This window comes from Hylaeus volcanicus, chromosome 2, assembly GCF_026283585.1.
Source record: "Hylaeus volcanicus isolate JK05 chromosome 2, UHH_iyHylVolc1.0_haploid, whole genome shotgun sequence".
In the NCBI taxonomy this organism is placed as follows: domain Eukaryota; kingdom Metazoa; phylum Arthropoda; class Insecta; order Hymenoptera; family Colletidae; genus Hylaeus; species Hylaeus volcanicus.
In genome coordinates, this window is record NC_071977.1 from 30403218 (window position 1) to 30417923 (window position 14706).

The 14706-nt window shown below is 45.6% G+C and overlaps 3 protein-coding genes across 18 annotated transcripts in view; 1 reads left to right on the forward strand and 2 right to left on the reverse strand.

Annotated features, from left to right (window-relative positions):
- The first annotated feature begins 96 nt into the window (after positions 1–96).
- On the forward strand, positions 97–936 carry LOC128872478 (U6 snRNA-associated Sm-like protein LSm5). 2 transcript variants are annotated; one of them, XR_008456194.1, is made up of 4 exons: positions 97–276; positions 352–548; positions 647–769; positions 839–936. XR_008456194.1 is itself a non-coding variant. In XM_054115213.1 (3 exons), the coding sequence occupies exons 1-3, from the start codon at positions 231–233 to the stop codon at positions 677–679; spliced, it is 276 nt and encodes a 91-aa protein (XP_053971188.1). In that variant the 5' UTR covers positions 97–230; the 3' UTR covers positions 680–807. The 2 variants fall into 2 exon arrangements, 1 of the variants encoding a protein (XP_053971188.1); XM_054115213.1 differs by lacking the exon at positions 839–936 and having other exon boundaries at positions 647–807.
- On the reverse strand, positions 554–2007 carry LOC128872473 (serine/threonine-protein kinase mos). 2 transcript variants are annotated; one of them, XM_054115207.1, is made up of 5 exons: positions 1864–2007; positions 1611–1792; positions 1150–1532; positions 1019–1094; positions 554–934 (listed from the first exon to the last, which is right to left on the reverse strand). In XM_054115207.1, the coding sequence occupies exons 1-5, from the start codon at positions 1935–1937 to the stop codon at positions 789–791; spliced, it is 861 nt and encodes a 286-aa protein (XP_053971182.1). In that variant the 5' UTR covers positions 1938–2007; the 3' UTR covers positions 554–788. The 2 variants fall into 2 exon arrangements, with proteins under 2 accessions (XP_053971182.1, XP_053971181.1); XM_054115206.1 differs by having other exon boundaries at positions 554–1094.
- Positions 2008–3452: 1445 nt separating this feature from the next.
- The window catches only part of LOC128872468 (band 3 anion exchange protein), a 49536-nt gene continuing 38282 nt past the window's right edge, over positions 3453–14706 (reverse strand). For 11 of the 14 annotated variants that reach the window (XM_054115193.1, XM_054115194.1, XM_054115195.1 and 8 more), the window contains 5 exons: positions 10965–11652; positions 9442–9504; positions 7345–7939; positions 5945–7055; positions 3453–5141 (listed from right to left, as the gene is read on the reverse strand). In XM_054115193.1, coding sequence (XP_053971168.1) covers positions 4478–5141; positions 5945–7055; positions 7345–7939; positions 9442–9504; positions 10965–11652 — 3121 coding nt within the window. In that variant the 3' untranslated portion in view covers positions 3453–4477. Of the gene's footprint in view, positions 5142–5944; positions 7056–7344; positions 7940–9441; positions 9505–10964; positions 11653–12957; positions 13431–14706 lie in introns of those variants that run through there. The other 3 variants (XM_054115200.1, XM_054115187.1, XM_054115188.1) reach the window with 3 other exon arrangements.

Here is a 14706-nt window from a genome sequence, read left to right on the forward strand (position 1 = left end):
TATCGTAAATATTGTAATCAATTACTCAATCTGATTGCTCAGTCGGTCCAAGAATTTACCTTATCTATCTTGTTTTCTGTATCGTAGGTGTCGCTACGTTTCCGACTGTTGTTTATAAACTACCTTTGAACGCGTATCATTCCCGCTATTTTCCAATGAAATAGAAACCAATTGTTCGTGCATTGTTGCTTTTGTTTTCAATTATCTTGTAACTTCGCGATACTTTCGCTATGACGAGTTCCGTTACCACGAATCCATCGACTCTGTTGCCTTTAGGTAAGGTGCATTTTATTTAAAACGTGTGCATAACCTCACTTTTTCATCGAAAATGCTAACGTGTCTAATTTACAGAGTTAGTTGACAAATGCATCGGTTCTCGGATACACATTATCATGAAGAACGACAAAGAAATTGTCGGCACGTTGTTAGGTTTCGATGACTTTGTAAATATGTTGCTCGAAGATGTGACGGAAAGCGAAGCAACACCCGAGGGACGTAGAGTCACGAAGCTCGATCTGATTTTACTCAATGGAAGCAATATTACGATGGTTAGTATTTCTAAAAAGCATTACAGTTGTTTATTCAATGTTACATTATAGCTATAACGTTTATGATATTTCTATTATCATCGATTCGTTTGTTGCAGCTTGTACCTGGCGGAGAGATGCCAGACACGTAAAATAACAACGTTTTTGTTACATTTTGTACAATAAAGATATAAAGACTAATCTAAGCATATGTAATACAAAAATTAATGTTCCGATTAAAAGTAATTATCAAAATAAATACTACTGAGCGATTAACGTATCGATGGTATTGATTACTTGGTCGGTTGCAGGTCTATCGATGGTATCTTGCGACCACATTTTTCTGTATAACGTTTTATAAACACCTTCGAAACCATCGTTCATGTCGTCGTTCTCGGGACGATTACCTTTTGCGGAAAGATAGATAATGGCATGACTGTGCAGTCCAGCGAATGGTACTTTTCTAGATATCATTTGCCAAGCCACGATACCTAAAGAATAAACGTCCGCTGCCGGGGTTGGTTTATTTCCTTTTAATACTTCCGGAGCTACGTAGCCTGGTGTGCCCTAAAAAACAATTACCGTTAGTAAAAAGTAAAGTAGCCGAATGAAACGAGCATACATGAAATTTGGAAGTTCGAAGTGGCTCGCCAATTAGTACGGAGCTACCAAAATCTGTAAGTTTTGGCTGGCCATCCGTTGACATTAGAATATTTTTAGGTTTAACGTCTGCGTGTACAACGCCCGCATTGTGACAAAATTGCAACGCGCACGTTACGCCTCTTAATATGCGAACTACTTTGTTCTTAGGTAGCGGTGTCGTGTTCAGATGATCTTGCAAAGTAGTACCGCATAATTCCATTGTTATCAAAGATAGAGAACTACCTTGCTCTATCATCAGGATTTTCACTATGTTAGAATGTCTTAACGATGAAGCATGTTTTTCGGAATTCAACACATCGACGCATTTTTCTGTCTGCATTACTTTAGCTGCCACTTGATTACCTATCGAATATTTCTATAATGTTCAAGAATGTCTCACCGCGTACTTTAATATACTCGACAAAAAATGACATATTTTACCTTTGTAGAAAGCTTTGTATACAGTACCGAATCCACCGCTTCCGAGTACCGTACCGTATTTCTTTGGAAGACCATCTTCCAATATTTTTCTTCTGTTAGGAGTGTCGATATTGAAAGGAGATAATCGATCCTTATTTTCCTTGTAAGTATTCCTGATTGGTGTCGTCGGACTTAAGAGTTGTCTATAACGATATACGCGAAATGCTTTTGAATAATCGAAATTAAATTTCTAATATTTTCATGACTGCGTTACCTTTTTCTCGTGTTTTGCAGCACACGTGGAGATATGTTACACAATTTAACCGTTAATCTTTGTGGCGAAGCCATAGCGAGATTATATATTTAGTTGAGGACGGTATACATTTGTCTTGTTTCTTATCGCTTCGCGGAATTTATAGTGAAAACAATCGCTTCTAGTACAAGTAAGTGTCGCGTACACACATTGTCAAGGACGCGAATAGGAACCGATAATAGTAAATAACGCGCAAACAAATCGAAACCCTGTAATGTAAGGATTCCAAAAGACTAAAACGGAGGGGCAATTAAAAGGTTTTATTTTTCTATTTTCTAATATAAGGCGCGAACCATCTACTAGGAGTCTATTACTAATTATTACTCTTTAATACTGTACGATAACTAGATTATTTACAATTCTTTTTTTTTTTTTTTTTTGCGAACTCATAACAATCGATACGTGTTCCAATAATCTCTCAATATAGGTAATATCAGTGGTACGTGTATAATAACATGTTATTGTACTAGACATAACATATCTAATGAGATTTTGTGTTAAAAACTTGTCGCTAAAAATACATGCTCGCAAGTACTGCCAGTATATCTTACAGCAACTCTGGACCTCTATCGCAATTAGCAGCACAATATTTTTGATTCGAAACTAGCGTTTCGTACAAATTAGTAGTAATGCGGTAATACATACGTTTTCTTTGTTTTTCTCTTTACAGAAATAGTGAGATTAAAATTCGTTTTCATTCGATAAGGTACTTTAGTGGATTAGCAAAATATTTTAACGAATTAAAATAGAATGTCTTTTCTCTTTGTAACAGCATTCAAAATAGTAAGTTTCATCTTTGTCTCGCGTACTCGATACACGGTAACATATTATTATTATAGCTTGGTCTTTTTCAAAGTGTAGAAACTTCACATTTGGAAAACTAACGACTACGATAAAATTAATAGTTACCGAGGCAAAATACCTACCAATACTGATCAGTTCTTATATCGAAAATAAAGTACAAAGTGAATATTTAAAGGAGCTCATTACTTGCACAATGTAGTTTTACTATTTTTAAGTTTACTTATGTTCTATTTTTAAATAAGTACACGATTGGTTTAAGAACTTTTTTTTCTCTCTTTTTTTTTTTTTTTTTAAAGTAAATGTGGATTAAAACTGACCCAAGCATTCTCGAAAGCAGCGTTCCTTACATTCCTGAACCGCCAAAAGCTTATTTTCTCAGGGTTTAGCGATATATCGTCAGGTACATCTCTAAATATGATTTTGGGAGTACCAGTTCTTTGATTGTTTAAAATGAAATTATTATTCGTGGAACGTAAATTTAGTCGAAACAACATGAATCATATTTCGAAAATAGATCGACTCGAGATGTCGATAGCTTTACCGCACACGAGTACGACTTCTTCGTAATCAGAATTTTATAGAAAGTTTTATTCGAGTAGCAAAAAATATTTCGATGAAAGGACTGATTGTTAATCGGTGGAATAATAAATCAAGTACTCGCAGTAGTTGGAATATAACGAAGACTGTCTTTCTTTCACGTTCGTCGACGTTTAAGTTTGATTTTACGGTGTTTGTAGAATATCGTGTTCTTTTTTTTTTTTTTTTTTTAATCTAGAAAGAGTGACGAGAATTTTGTTCGAGCATATACTCAACAGACAATACGGTATACGCTTGCAATTGTTTGCACGCAGTGCTAACGAGTCACGGTCCCAAAGAAATGAGAGCTACGATATTCGTCGATGAGAACAGCTAAGAAAAAACTACTCGGATATCTCTTTATAAAAGATTCAGTTGCATTCGTCCACGTTGTTTCCAAGTGGACGGACCAGCACCATTGATAATCTGCGATCTTTCGATTTGGCACTCTCGCATTCTGTGCCATTACGTTTAAATTTTTTCCTGAGCAACGGTATCGTTCATCACTGTTCGTTAGAGGCACTCGGAGGCACCCTTTTTTCCTATCGACACCGAGAAAGATGAAACGCGTGGTAAATGTCGATTAAGAATATATTAGATAACGTTCTGGTACTCGGCACGCTTTTTCGCGACGCGATATCATCCATCCAGAATATCTTCATCTTCGATGATCGAGCTCCGTTATCGCCGTTATAAAAGATAACGTTACGGTATTTTCGATTAATATAATTTGACAAAATCCAGTTTCGCTCGAGTACCAATACGCATCGAAGATATCGGTAAAAGCAGATATCGTCGCTTCACTTTCTCCCACACGAACCTTTATCGATTATTTACAAATTTTGCAGTACAAAATAAACTTTACGTATTCAACGAGTTCACCGCCTCTTCGTGGGTAACGCACACCCCTACCCTCCTTATCTTCATCGGTATACATATTTGCTCTTTCACGAAAATAGACTCTCTCTCCTTCGCAAACTCGCGCTAGCGCTGAAAGACGCTCTGATACGTGGACAAAGGGTTACGAGAGAAAAAAAAAAAAAAAGAAAACGAACGAATTTCTTCGAATTAAAACAACAGGGTAGAAGGAGGAAACGAGGAGCAGAACGAATAATATATTTGAGGGAAAGGGGGAGAGAAGAAAGAGAGGAAGAAATAGGTGGTACATTTCGGAGTGAGTCGAATAAGGCACTATCTAACCAGGTAGCGGAGCTTCCTCATAGAAATCTGGTTCGTCCTCGTGTTCCGATCCTTTGCTATCGAGTGCCCGCAGCTCGGCAGCTGTGAAAAAGTGGCTCATCTGCGCCCTAAGAGGTATCATGAGAATAAGGAAGAACGGGAGCGCCAGGGCCGCCCTGGTGCTCTTCACGGTCCACAACACGGCCAGGCACAAGATCTGTATGAGCGTGAAGATGTGCATCTTGTACGTCTGGACGCGACGGACGTAATTAGCCGTGCCGTGATGTTTCACCGGCATGAAGAAGAGTTTCACGCGGTCGAACATTTGCACGCCGTTCGTCGACGAGATGCCCATATAGAGAAACACGCCGAGGAGGACGGACATCGGTACGCGTCGCAGCAGCGGCGCCATCAGAACGCTCACGCCGATCAATACGGCAACCAGCAGAGCGCTCACCCTCTGCTCCTTCACCTCGACGATGTGGGGCTTGTCGCCGGGCGCATGGGTGCGAGACATCACCGTCACCGCCGAAACGTGCGTCAGCGACCTGACAGACGCGGCGCAGCACCACGGTGCCCCCATCAAACCGCAACCGACGTTCATCAAGCAGACCACCACTATGTCCATGTGATACCCGTTGCCTTTCCGCAGCTTTCGCTCTTTCTTGTCGATGATCAACCTGTGAACAAGCGAAATCCTTTTTAATACCTCGCTGCTTTGGTTGGCTCGCCTTGAAACCCTCTCTAAGGTTGAACTTTAGGAACTTGGGAATAATTTGAAGAAATTCCTCAACGATTCAATAGTACTTTGAATCAAAATGAACGAGTTTTAACCCTTCGCACTCGACAGGTGACTCTCAAGTCACCACTAGGTTTCCTTCAGGTTTAATTTCTTTGGAACTCGAAGTGTCAATAAAATTGTGATTGTCGTTGAGGCAAAGGTGACCTGATTTTCAAATCTCAAATTAGAATGTTAAGAAAGCATCTCGAGTTGCTGACAGATACCAGAAAAAAAGCTCTCGAGTGCAAAGGTTTAAGAACGTATAGCTTCTCTATGTATTGTTCGCGAGAAAAACGAAGTCGAACGCGCCGTTGCTCGTTACTACGCTCGCGAAGCTTTATTTACAGACCCTATTCGACGCGGCGGTCGCGGTTTCGCAATCGAAACGTCAACGATGGCTACGTGTCATAACCGAATGTACTAAAATAACGCGCGTTAAATAATGTAAGACAGTCATCGATGCATCGGTTACGAAAATATCGCGATGAGGACGCTCGTCGCATGGGAACTTCGACAAGGTTCTCTTCTTAGAAACGAACTGCGGGACCGCGTACTGCTTTCTCTTCGATGCGATGGACAACTGTCGCTAGCATCGAGGGGAACAGAGTCGGGATAGCGGAACTTTAGAGACGTTTCGTGCGCACTGAAATTTGACTGATACTAGGCAAAAAAAAAAAGCTCGTTTGTTTATAGAAATCTTACTCGGAGATCTGGGTTTCCATGAAGACGAGGATGTAGACGAGCAACGCTGGTACGATGCAAGCCATAGCCATCCACAACGGGATAGGTTTGTGCAAGCCTACGGGCGACACGAGCCAACTTCTGCCGCGTTGGGTCGGCGACAGACCTTCCGGTACCAGGAGCTTCTCGGTCTTCACCATGGCCGCGAAGTCGATCAACGCGAACAAGATGATGCTGATCGGCACGCCGAAGTCCCCGAACGCTCTCCTGGCGCTTCGGCCGAGGTAGTGACTGTTACGAAAGATTCGCAGATAATAAGCGCCGAGGAACGTGCCGAGGCACAGGATGGTGCACATCAGCGCCGTGTTCGGTTGATTGATCAACAATCCGGCAGCGTTGCGGGCTGGTATCAAGGTCCCCGGTTTCTCCAACGGAATAATCACCGCGTCGCCTGTCTCCGGAGACACGACCTTCATTTCCGTCACGTTCACTTGCGAGTCCCAGTACATCGTCTCGTTCGTGTCGGGAACGAAGCTGTACTCGTCGAGAAGCGGATTCTTCGCGAAGTAGTTGTACAGCTTGATGAACGTTTCGACGATGTAGAGGAGAGAGATTAATCCCGTAAAGATCTCTTCGGTGAATCGAGTGAAGAGCCTGACCAGCACGGATCCCTCGACGGAAGCGACGGCCAGCGCTATGATTCCCATCCACGCGCCCACGTAGACTCTCACGGTGAGAAACTCGAGCTCGTTCGCCAGACAGAAATTGTACAGGCTCTCGTCGAAGAGCAGGAGGGGCCCGGTCGTGCCGATGATGACCAACGGCTGGGTGGAGAACAGAGCCATCACCACTCCGGTACAGGAACCGGACACCAGGGTCTCCGATATGCCGATGACGTTGTGCGTTTTGTCGCTCATCAGACCGCCGAAAGTGATGGCCGTGCACAGAGCGGCGAAGTACATGAAAATGGCGGCGGCCAAGCAGGAGGAATTCAAGCCGTCCGTAAAGTCGGACAAGTAGAAAGGATACCGTCTCTTGATGTCGTTTATCAAACCGCCGAATGGACGCTTCGTCCTGCGGAGCGGATCGTCGTCGTCGGGCGGTTTCTTCTCTTCCTCGCCAGCGAGAAGAGCTGCAAAAGGAACGAGTCGTTACATTTTTCCCCTTTGCTCGTTCTATAAGGGCGCCGACCCAGTAATCAAAATGTCTTCGACTTGGGAAAATTTTTCAATGAAAAATTGAAAGACAAAAATGAAGGAAATTATTTTGTTCGTTAGTATTTAAGATTTCTTTAATAAATAAATGTTTTTCGCCAGCAGAAATAAATTTTGATTACTTTTCAGTCCTCCTAATATATCGGACGATTGCGTAAGTTCGTGCCCGATTGTCATAGACGTTGCTAATGACAACTCCTTCTTTACCTTTCTTTACGGCGGCTTCGCTCGGTGTCGGTTTGCTCTTCTCCTCGAGCGCCTTGGCCTTCCGATTCCTTATGGCTTCGCTCTTCGCCTTGAGCTCGTTGAACGGCAGCAACGCCTGCCGCTCCCAATCGCCGGGAGGCAGAACGATCGAGTCGTCGAGGAACTCGTTGATCGCGGACAGAAGCTCGCGCCTCTCGTTCGCTTTGTACGCGATTTTGTGGAAGGACGTGTTCGCCATCAGGGTGGCGATGGATCTACCGATCTCGTGGTAGTCCAGATCGGCGTTCCTCGGTCCCAGAAGGATGAACATGAACCTGACCGGTATAGTGACCTCCGTGACCGCCGGAATGAACACGCCCTCGGCGAGCCGGACGAACGCGATCGTCGGTTGGTCCAGAAAATCGACCGCGCCTACCAGGACGACCGTCGCCTCGGCGCCCGCCGGTATCCTCTTCAGGATGTAGTCGTTGTGACCTCTCTTCAGATCCTCGTTGCTCCCGGTGTACGTCTGCTCCTCCTTCATGTCGACCGCCGTGTGATTCGTGTCCAACGCCAAGTTCGACGACAGGATCTTCGGCTTCGCGTCGTTCAGATTCTAAAGAGGACATTAGAAAGTTTATTAGAAAGGGGCTCGGAGGTGTTCCAGGGTGCTTTAGCGTGCCCGGTCGGGAACCCGATGCAAACAAAAAAATATCAACAGGTGGCGCGTACACCAAGCAGAGTTTGAAACGGAAACAACGCGACGACGCATCGCGGAGCTGTTCGAGATCTCGGAACGGATATACGCGAGACGGAAGAATCTCGGACTAAGGGTGCGCAGGAGTCGGAGCGAAACTCCGGGTTGACTTCGACAGTTGCGGAAAAAATAGAAAGCTCCCAGACAAGGACAGATGGAGACCGCAGCGTTCTATCCAGACTTGGCGATTTCGCTTTTGAGACATTATAAAAATACGTTTAAAGGCAAGAAATTGTTTGTGGAGGTTTTTTTATAAAGAGGGATCTAGAGATATCTAACCTCGTCCGCGAGCTTCTTATTTAGTTAACAAAAAATAAATCAGACGAAAAGGTCGCTTATAATATATATAAAAGAAATATTCTATCGGGTACTCGACTGTATCGCAATTCTTATGCACTTGAACGAAGAACAAGAAACAAGAATCGACGGTATCGCCCTCTCTGTCATGGAATCATTCGAGACACAAAGATCTATCTATCCTTGTCTGCAAGTTTCCTAAATTTTCTGCAACTGTCGCCGAAGTCAACTCGGAGTTTTGCTCCGACACCCGCGACATTGCACCCTTCAGAACGAGATCCGAGTGCTTGGAATAAAAAAGACGAATTTCAGCACCAATTTTTCGTATCGTTTTCATTTTCATCTCGTCTCGCTGATTCCGGCAAAACGAACAGGCTCAAGAGGTGCGGATACGTACTTGGGGGGGCCCCCCCCCCCCCTTAAGGCACTGCGAACAGAATAAAACTAAACAGGGTACGGTATAAAAGTGAAGTCCATCCCAACGAATGCGACAGTGCGACGAGAAACTATACTAACGGTGAAGCGTACAGTGGCCAACGTCAAGGGTGCAAGGATACGTCCTACTTCGAAGATTGAAAAGAACATCAAAGAAGCCTTCTCTAAGCGCAGAACAAAAAAAAAAACAAAAAAAAAACATCAAGCTACGGTAAAAGAACGTACACGTATCGTGGACAGGTGCCGCGTGAAATGCAAAACGAAAAGGACAAAAGCCAATTACTACGAGAGCTAGTCACGGTAGAGATCCTCGAATCCCTGAGGATCGACGCTACAGATCTTGATATTCCTTAAAAAAAAAAAAATAGTCGCGGTTCGACGACGGTCGGCGACCACGACGACGCGTTTTCGTGCAGAGGGTTCGTTTCGTTTTTTTTTTTTTTATTTTCCCACGACAAAGAAAATTCGGAAGAAGCGATGAAGAGATATGAGAAAACACACTCATTCCCCCGTAAGTTCATGCCGAAAGATGTTAATGAGTGTGTCGGTGCGATCGACGATGGACGAGGCGTAAACTAGCGAGTAAGGTTGAAAGTACTGCGTTCGAGTTCGGGAAACGAGAGATTTACATGTTGGGTTACATGGTTCTCAGAGGCTTCCCGCGCAGCGTCTTCTTCCTCCAGACAGACGGACTGTGGAAACAACATTAGGACACACCGTCAGTCAGGACTCCCGTCTCTACCAATTTCTAGCGATATCTTTCACGGTTTCGTTCCAACGATAATTCATTAGGAAAATCGCGTACGTCCGAACACGGTCGATACCACGAAGTAACGTTAAACCAAAAAATGAAAAAAGAAAGAAAAAACAACTCGAAAGATTCGGACTCGAACTCTACGAGTAACGTACATTTTAAACGTACATTTTAAACGTACATTTTAAACGTACATTTTAAAATAGCTACGTCTCCTAACGGTCGATCCCTAACGCGTTTACTCGAATCGGGGAATCTGCGCGATAGACGAATACCGCACGCAACAACACATTCGATGCGTATCTGTCGCAACAGCGGCAGTGATATATCGAGCAACTCACACAGATCGTGACACGGTAATGTCTCGCTTTTTGATCAAATAAGTCGAGACCGCCATTATTAACAGATTCGAGAAACAGGTGGAAAATTTTGGACCGGTGGCTGGGGGCTGATTTCCGATAACGGATCTGTAACGAACACTTCATCGAAAAACGAAACATCATCGTTAAAGGGAAATACAGGGTGTCCCAAAAATGTTGTGACACCTTGAAACGGAGGGATTTGACAGGGATTGGGGAGGTGATTTGAAACAACATTTTCCTTACCGAAGATGTCGTCCGAGGCTTCGTTAAGGAGATGTTACCACTTTACCGACCGGTAGTCGATTAATCGACTTTTTGTCCCCAACGCTCACCGATCGGTAACTGCTACGGTAACTAGCGAGTATTTGTTACTTTCAATTGAGATACAAGTTGCTTTGCTCCGTAACCTCTCGTATTTTTATACAATTTCCAGTGCCAGGGACGATCTGCTGCCGAGCGCCCGGTGAGAAGCGCATAGGATCTTGAACCGCTACCGGTCGGTAAAGTGTTAACAAACAACTCCGACCAATCAGAGCGCAAGTATACCGGCGGAACGCTCGCGGTAGCGTAGGCCACGCGTTAGACGGCCCCGCCCCCCACTGGCATACTCGCGCTCCGATTGGTCGGGCTTTTCTATTACTACTTTATCTACCGGGCTATTTAGAAGCAGACTTTAATTAAAAAAAAAGAATGTTCTACAGTAGCATATGCCAAGTCTAGGCTGACAATAATTCCTTCGTACTGTTACTAGGTACGTTGAAACCCAAGTCTGTTACCAAACATTGAACATTGTTCGTAGACAACCATCAATCAACACAGTAAATAAATTCGAGTAACTAAGTACTGCAATTAAAAAGCCTAGAAATAGGCTCCCGATAAATAAAGTGTCAATATCTCCTTAAAGAAGCCTCGGAGAACACTTTCGCTAAAGAAAAAGTTGTTTCAAATCACCTCCCGAATCACCCCCTCTCAAAGACCTCCAACATTTTTAGGACATCCTGTAGAGCGACGGCGCGCTCGCGAATCGGATAGTTACCTGAAGGCTGGTGTAGCTGGAGTAGTTCCGCTTTCCGCCGAAACGAAATCCGCGATCGTGATCGTGCACGTGCCTGTGCCTGAGGAGGAGAGCCCTCATGACTACCGGCCTGTCCTCCGGCAGGATCAGTTCCTCGACGACCATCTGCTCGACCACCCTGTACGCCAAGCCCGGCAGGTCCTTCTCCTCGAGGTCGAGAAGGACCACGCCCGTCTCGAGGCATCGGCGAAGATTCAGCAACGAGTGGAAGCTCAACGAGGCCACGTGGGGCCTGCCCCACCTGTCCGCGCCCTCCTCGACGTCCTCCTCGTACTTTATCCATCTCGCCGTTTCCCGCCATTCCCGCTCCTCGCCGATCCCGTACAATTCGTCCAGCTGGACGAACACCTCGTGCGGCGAGTGGTCGTACATCTTCTTGAAGGTGTCGTGGGGTATGCCGCCCTCTTTTCTACGGCCGATCTGTACCGTCAAATGGGCGGCCTTGTGCCGCCTCATCCCTCTCGGATCGTCGCTCCTGTGGGACTCGAGGTCGTCGATGTCCAGCTCCTGCAGCGTGCTCGCCTCCTCCGGCTGCACGCTGACTCTCCTCGCGAGGACGCCCGTGCCATCGGGGAGTCCTGCTCCCGATCGCTTTCGCCATTGCGGATCCTCCTGCAGCGAGTACTTACGCGACTTGTGGTGGTGTCTTCTGCGGGAACAAAATTAACAGATTTCACGATCATCGTACGAATCAAGAGATAGAAAATCGAACTCGGTAAAAAGCTTTTTTCGGTTGGCACCCCTCGTATTCCGGTATCTCGTATCTATCCATTTGTGTTCTGTTAGCACCTCCCTTGTTCGGAAAATGAAATGATTTTCAATCATAAAAAATAAACGCAAACGATACGTTAAGACGAGATAGATATTAGACAGGTGTTGTCAGTGTTGATAGGTGTTTGCGAAAAATTCCGTTCGGAAGATAGTCGATACGCGCGTGAGTCATTCAACCTCGAATCCGATCGCTTCCGCGCCTCCGTGTCAACGATTTTCGACGATACCGAAATGTACCGTAATCCGTGTAGGCTCCTATTTTAAGATTTTTAAGTAAATCCATATCTGAGAGCTATTCTACTTCTTGGTTTCCGAGTTCTTCCACTCCGACTGTCCGTTATCTCCGGTATCTTATACTTTCTAATACACGCACGATGGAGTGGTGTTATATCTTACCATGTCCGAGTAAGTTTTACTCGTCTAGCGATTTATCGCGTGTGGGAAATCCTATTAGGGGATATATATATATGTATAGGAGACGAGTATCTCGAGCAGCTTAACTTCACGTGTCCGCGGGCCTAGATTTGAACTCTGTTTATTTTTAAGGGATCGCGAGCGAGTGCAGCCGTTTAGATTTCGGTCGTCGTCGTTATCGATATCTGTACGCGTTATAATTACGTCTCAGTTTTTCTTGAAAGTTAAACGATACCGTCGAGCGATGTATAGGGAGAATAAAGTTCGTCGTTAACGACGTGAATTTTGACAACGATACTTTCGAGTCGCAAGAGCCTTCCCATCGGTGTATTTTTACTGTACGTGTTTTGCCAGCGACCCAGCGAAACGCTGCGAACAATGCCGCCTCCGTTGACACGAGGCACGCGACCGAGTGCCAGAACTGTTTTTGCGCTTGACCCTGGCAGTCAGTCCGTCCGGTCTGCCATTGACGAAGATCAGACGGATCGGCCAGATCTCCGTCGTACGAAGTCTCGAAACAGCGAAACACCCCGACCGAGACATTCTCTGCTCGTTTCCGCAGCTCGTTTCCGCTCCGTTGCGGCGAAAACGTTGCTCGCGACGTTACGTTCGTGTGCGTGCGGTGTCGAAGTTTGTTCCGTGACGTCGCGTACGGTCGATACGCGTTCTTTTTTCTTCTCTTCTTGACGCGCGTACGTTCGACATCGTAGAGAACGTTCGTTTCGCGCGTAAATCAAACACGTGCATTACCAGAAACGGGAAAAGATACTTTTTGAGCAATCTGATGCGACCAATGTCCATGTTGTAGCGGTCCGGGCGGCCATCGTAGTGTAGAGACATGCCGATGAACGAGGATAAATCGTCGCATTCGTCGCACCGTGATCACCGAAAGACAGGAGACGCGATCGGACTAATTAGAAGAACGCGATGGCAGTGGCCTCGAGCATCAGACTGCCTGGTACAAAGCACGACGAGACAACGCGAATCTCTGGCCGAAGGCCATAACATTAGACACCGATCGCGAACTGGTTCGCATCCCTTCCGCTAAACATCATGCAATTATCTAATACCGAAACCGCCGACGGAAGTCGAATCGTCGGACTAGTTCACGAGACGCGACACCTACGTCGGATACGCGAACACCTTCCTTCCCACTACCGTTCGCGCTCGAGGTACTCTATTCTACGACCAACGGCGGTCTCGATCGCCAAAAATTGTACATACGCGCGCGTACCAGATAAAACCGTCTGCTACGAACGTCGCGCCGCGCCGATTACGCTTTTGGTTCGTTAATCCTGGACTAGCGCGATAAGGTCACGTACTTGGTCGAGGAAACGGTGCGATATTAGTTCATTGTTAGAATATTCGAGGTAACGTTAGGATATTCGAGCTAGACAAACGCCCGAAGCGGACCATGTGTTTAGTCTCTGCGCGTTCCCCCCGTTCTTAAAGGAGGTTTCAGGACAAAGGACTTTTGTAAACTAAGGGCCTGACGTCAAGGGTGTCCTCACACTTGGGATTTCTGGCGGAAGTCAGAACTGTACCGACTTGCATCGAAACAAGAGCTTTCTTTCTGAATATAGGATCTTTTTACACTTGTATTGTCGCTATTTTTGTGCGTCCTATCAATTTCATCCTGACTTCCTTAATACATAATCCTCTTACATAATCCTGTTACTTTAACGCTTCGACCACCACGTGATTCCATATGTGGGCTGAAAAGGATTTTCCCCAAGGAATTAGACACATTAATCCGCGGGAACTCGCGAATTTCGGGCGCGCTTCCGAGATTGAAACGCGACGAGAGTATGTAACCTGATCGCGGAGCATTCGTCGCGAGCATTTCGTGGGAGGAGATCGACCTCGAGCCATCAGCTTGTGCGTTCGAACTTCACCGAATGGAATTCTTCGCGATTCACGGATTCGCGATCGTTGCCTTTTATGGACTTAATGAACGTACCGAACGCATGCATACGTACGTACGCTTGCGTGAAACCGCGATTCTTAGGAGACGACACTTAGTCAGGAATGCTCCGATTTGTTATTACAAGCGAGGTCGACTCGTCAACAGAAAATCTCGTAACTCGACAACTGTCGGAAACGACTTTGGTAATACACCGCGGACCAGACATTTTATTGCTAACCGTAACCAGTGCCCGAGCGACGAAATATGAAAGACGAAACGTTTGTCACTCTCATCATGGGACATGCCATCTGATGGACATACGAGCGTGAGCCACCGGTGATACACGCCGCCAGATAGGACGTAAGGATGAACCACCAGTGGTACACGCCGGCGGAAACGTGTTAAAATACGCGAATTTCGAAGTTTGATCGGGTCATACGTTATTCCCTTATCCAAATGTACATTTCCGATATTGTCGCGATACTCGCAATATGTACTGCTATTTGTGATTCTTCCCACGGGTCGGCGTAGTGGTACACGACTATTAGTTTGTATCACCGGTGGTACATGCCGCCGGAGTGGAGCATATAAGTGTGACCCACCGGTGGTACA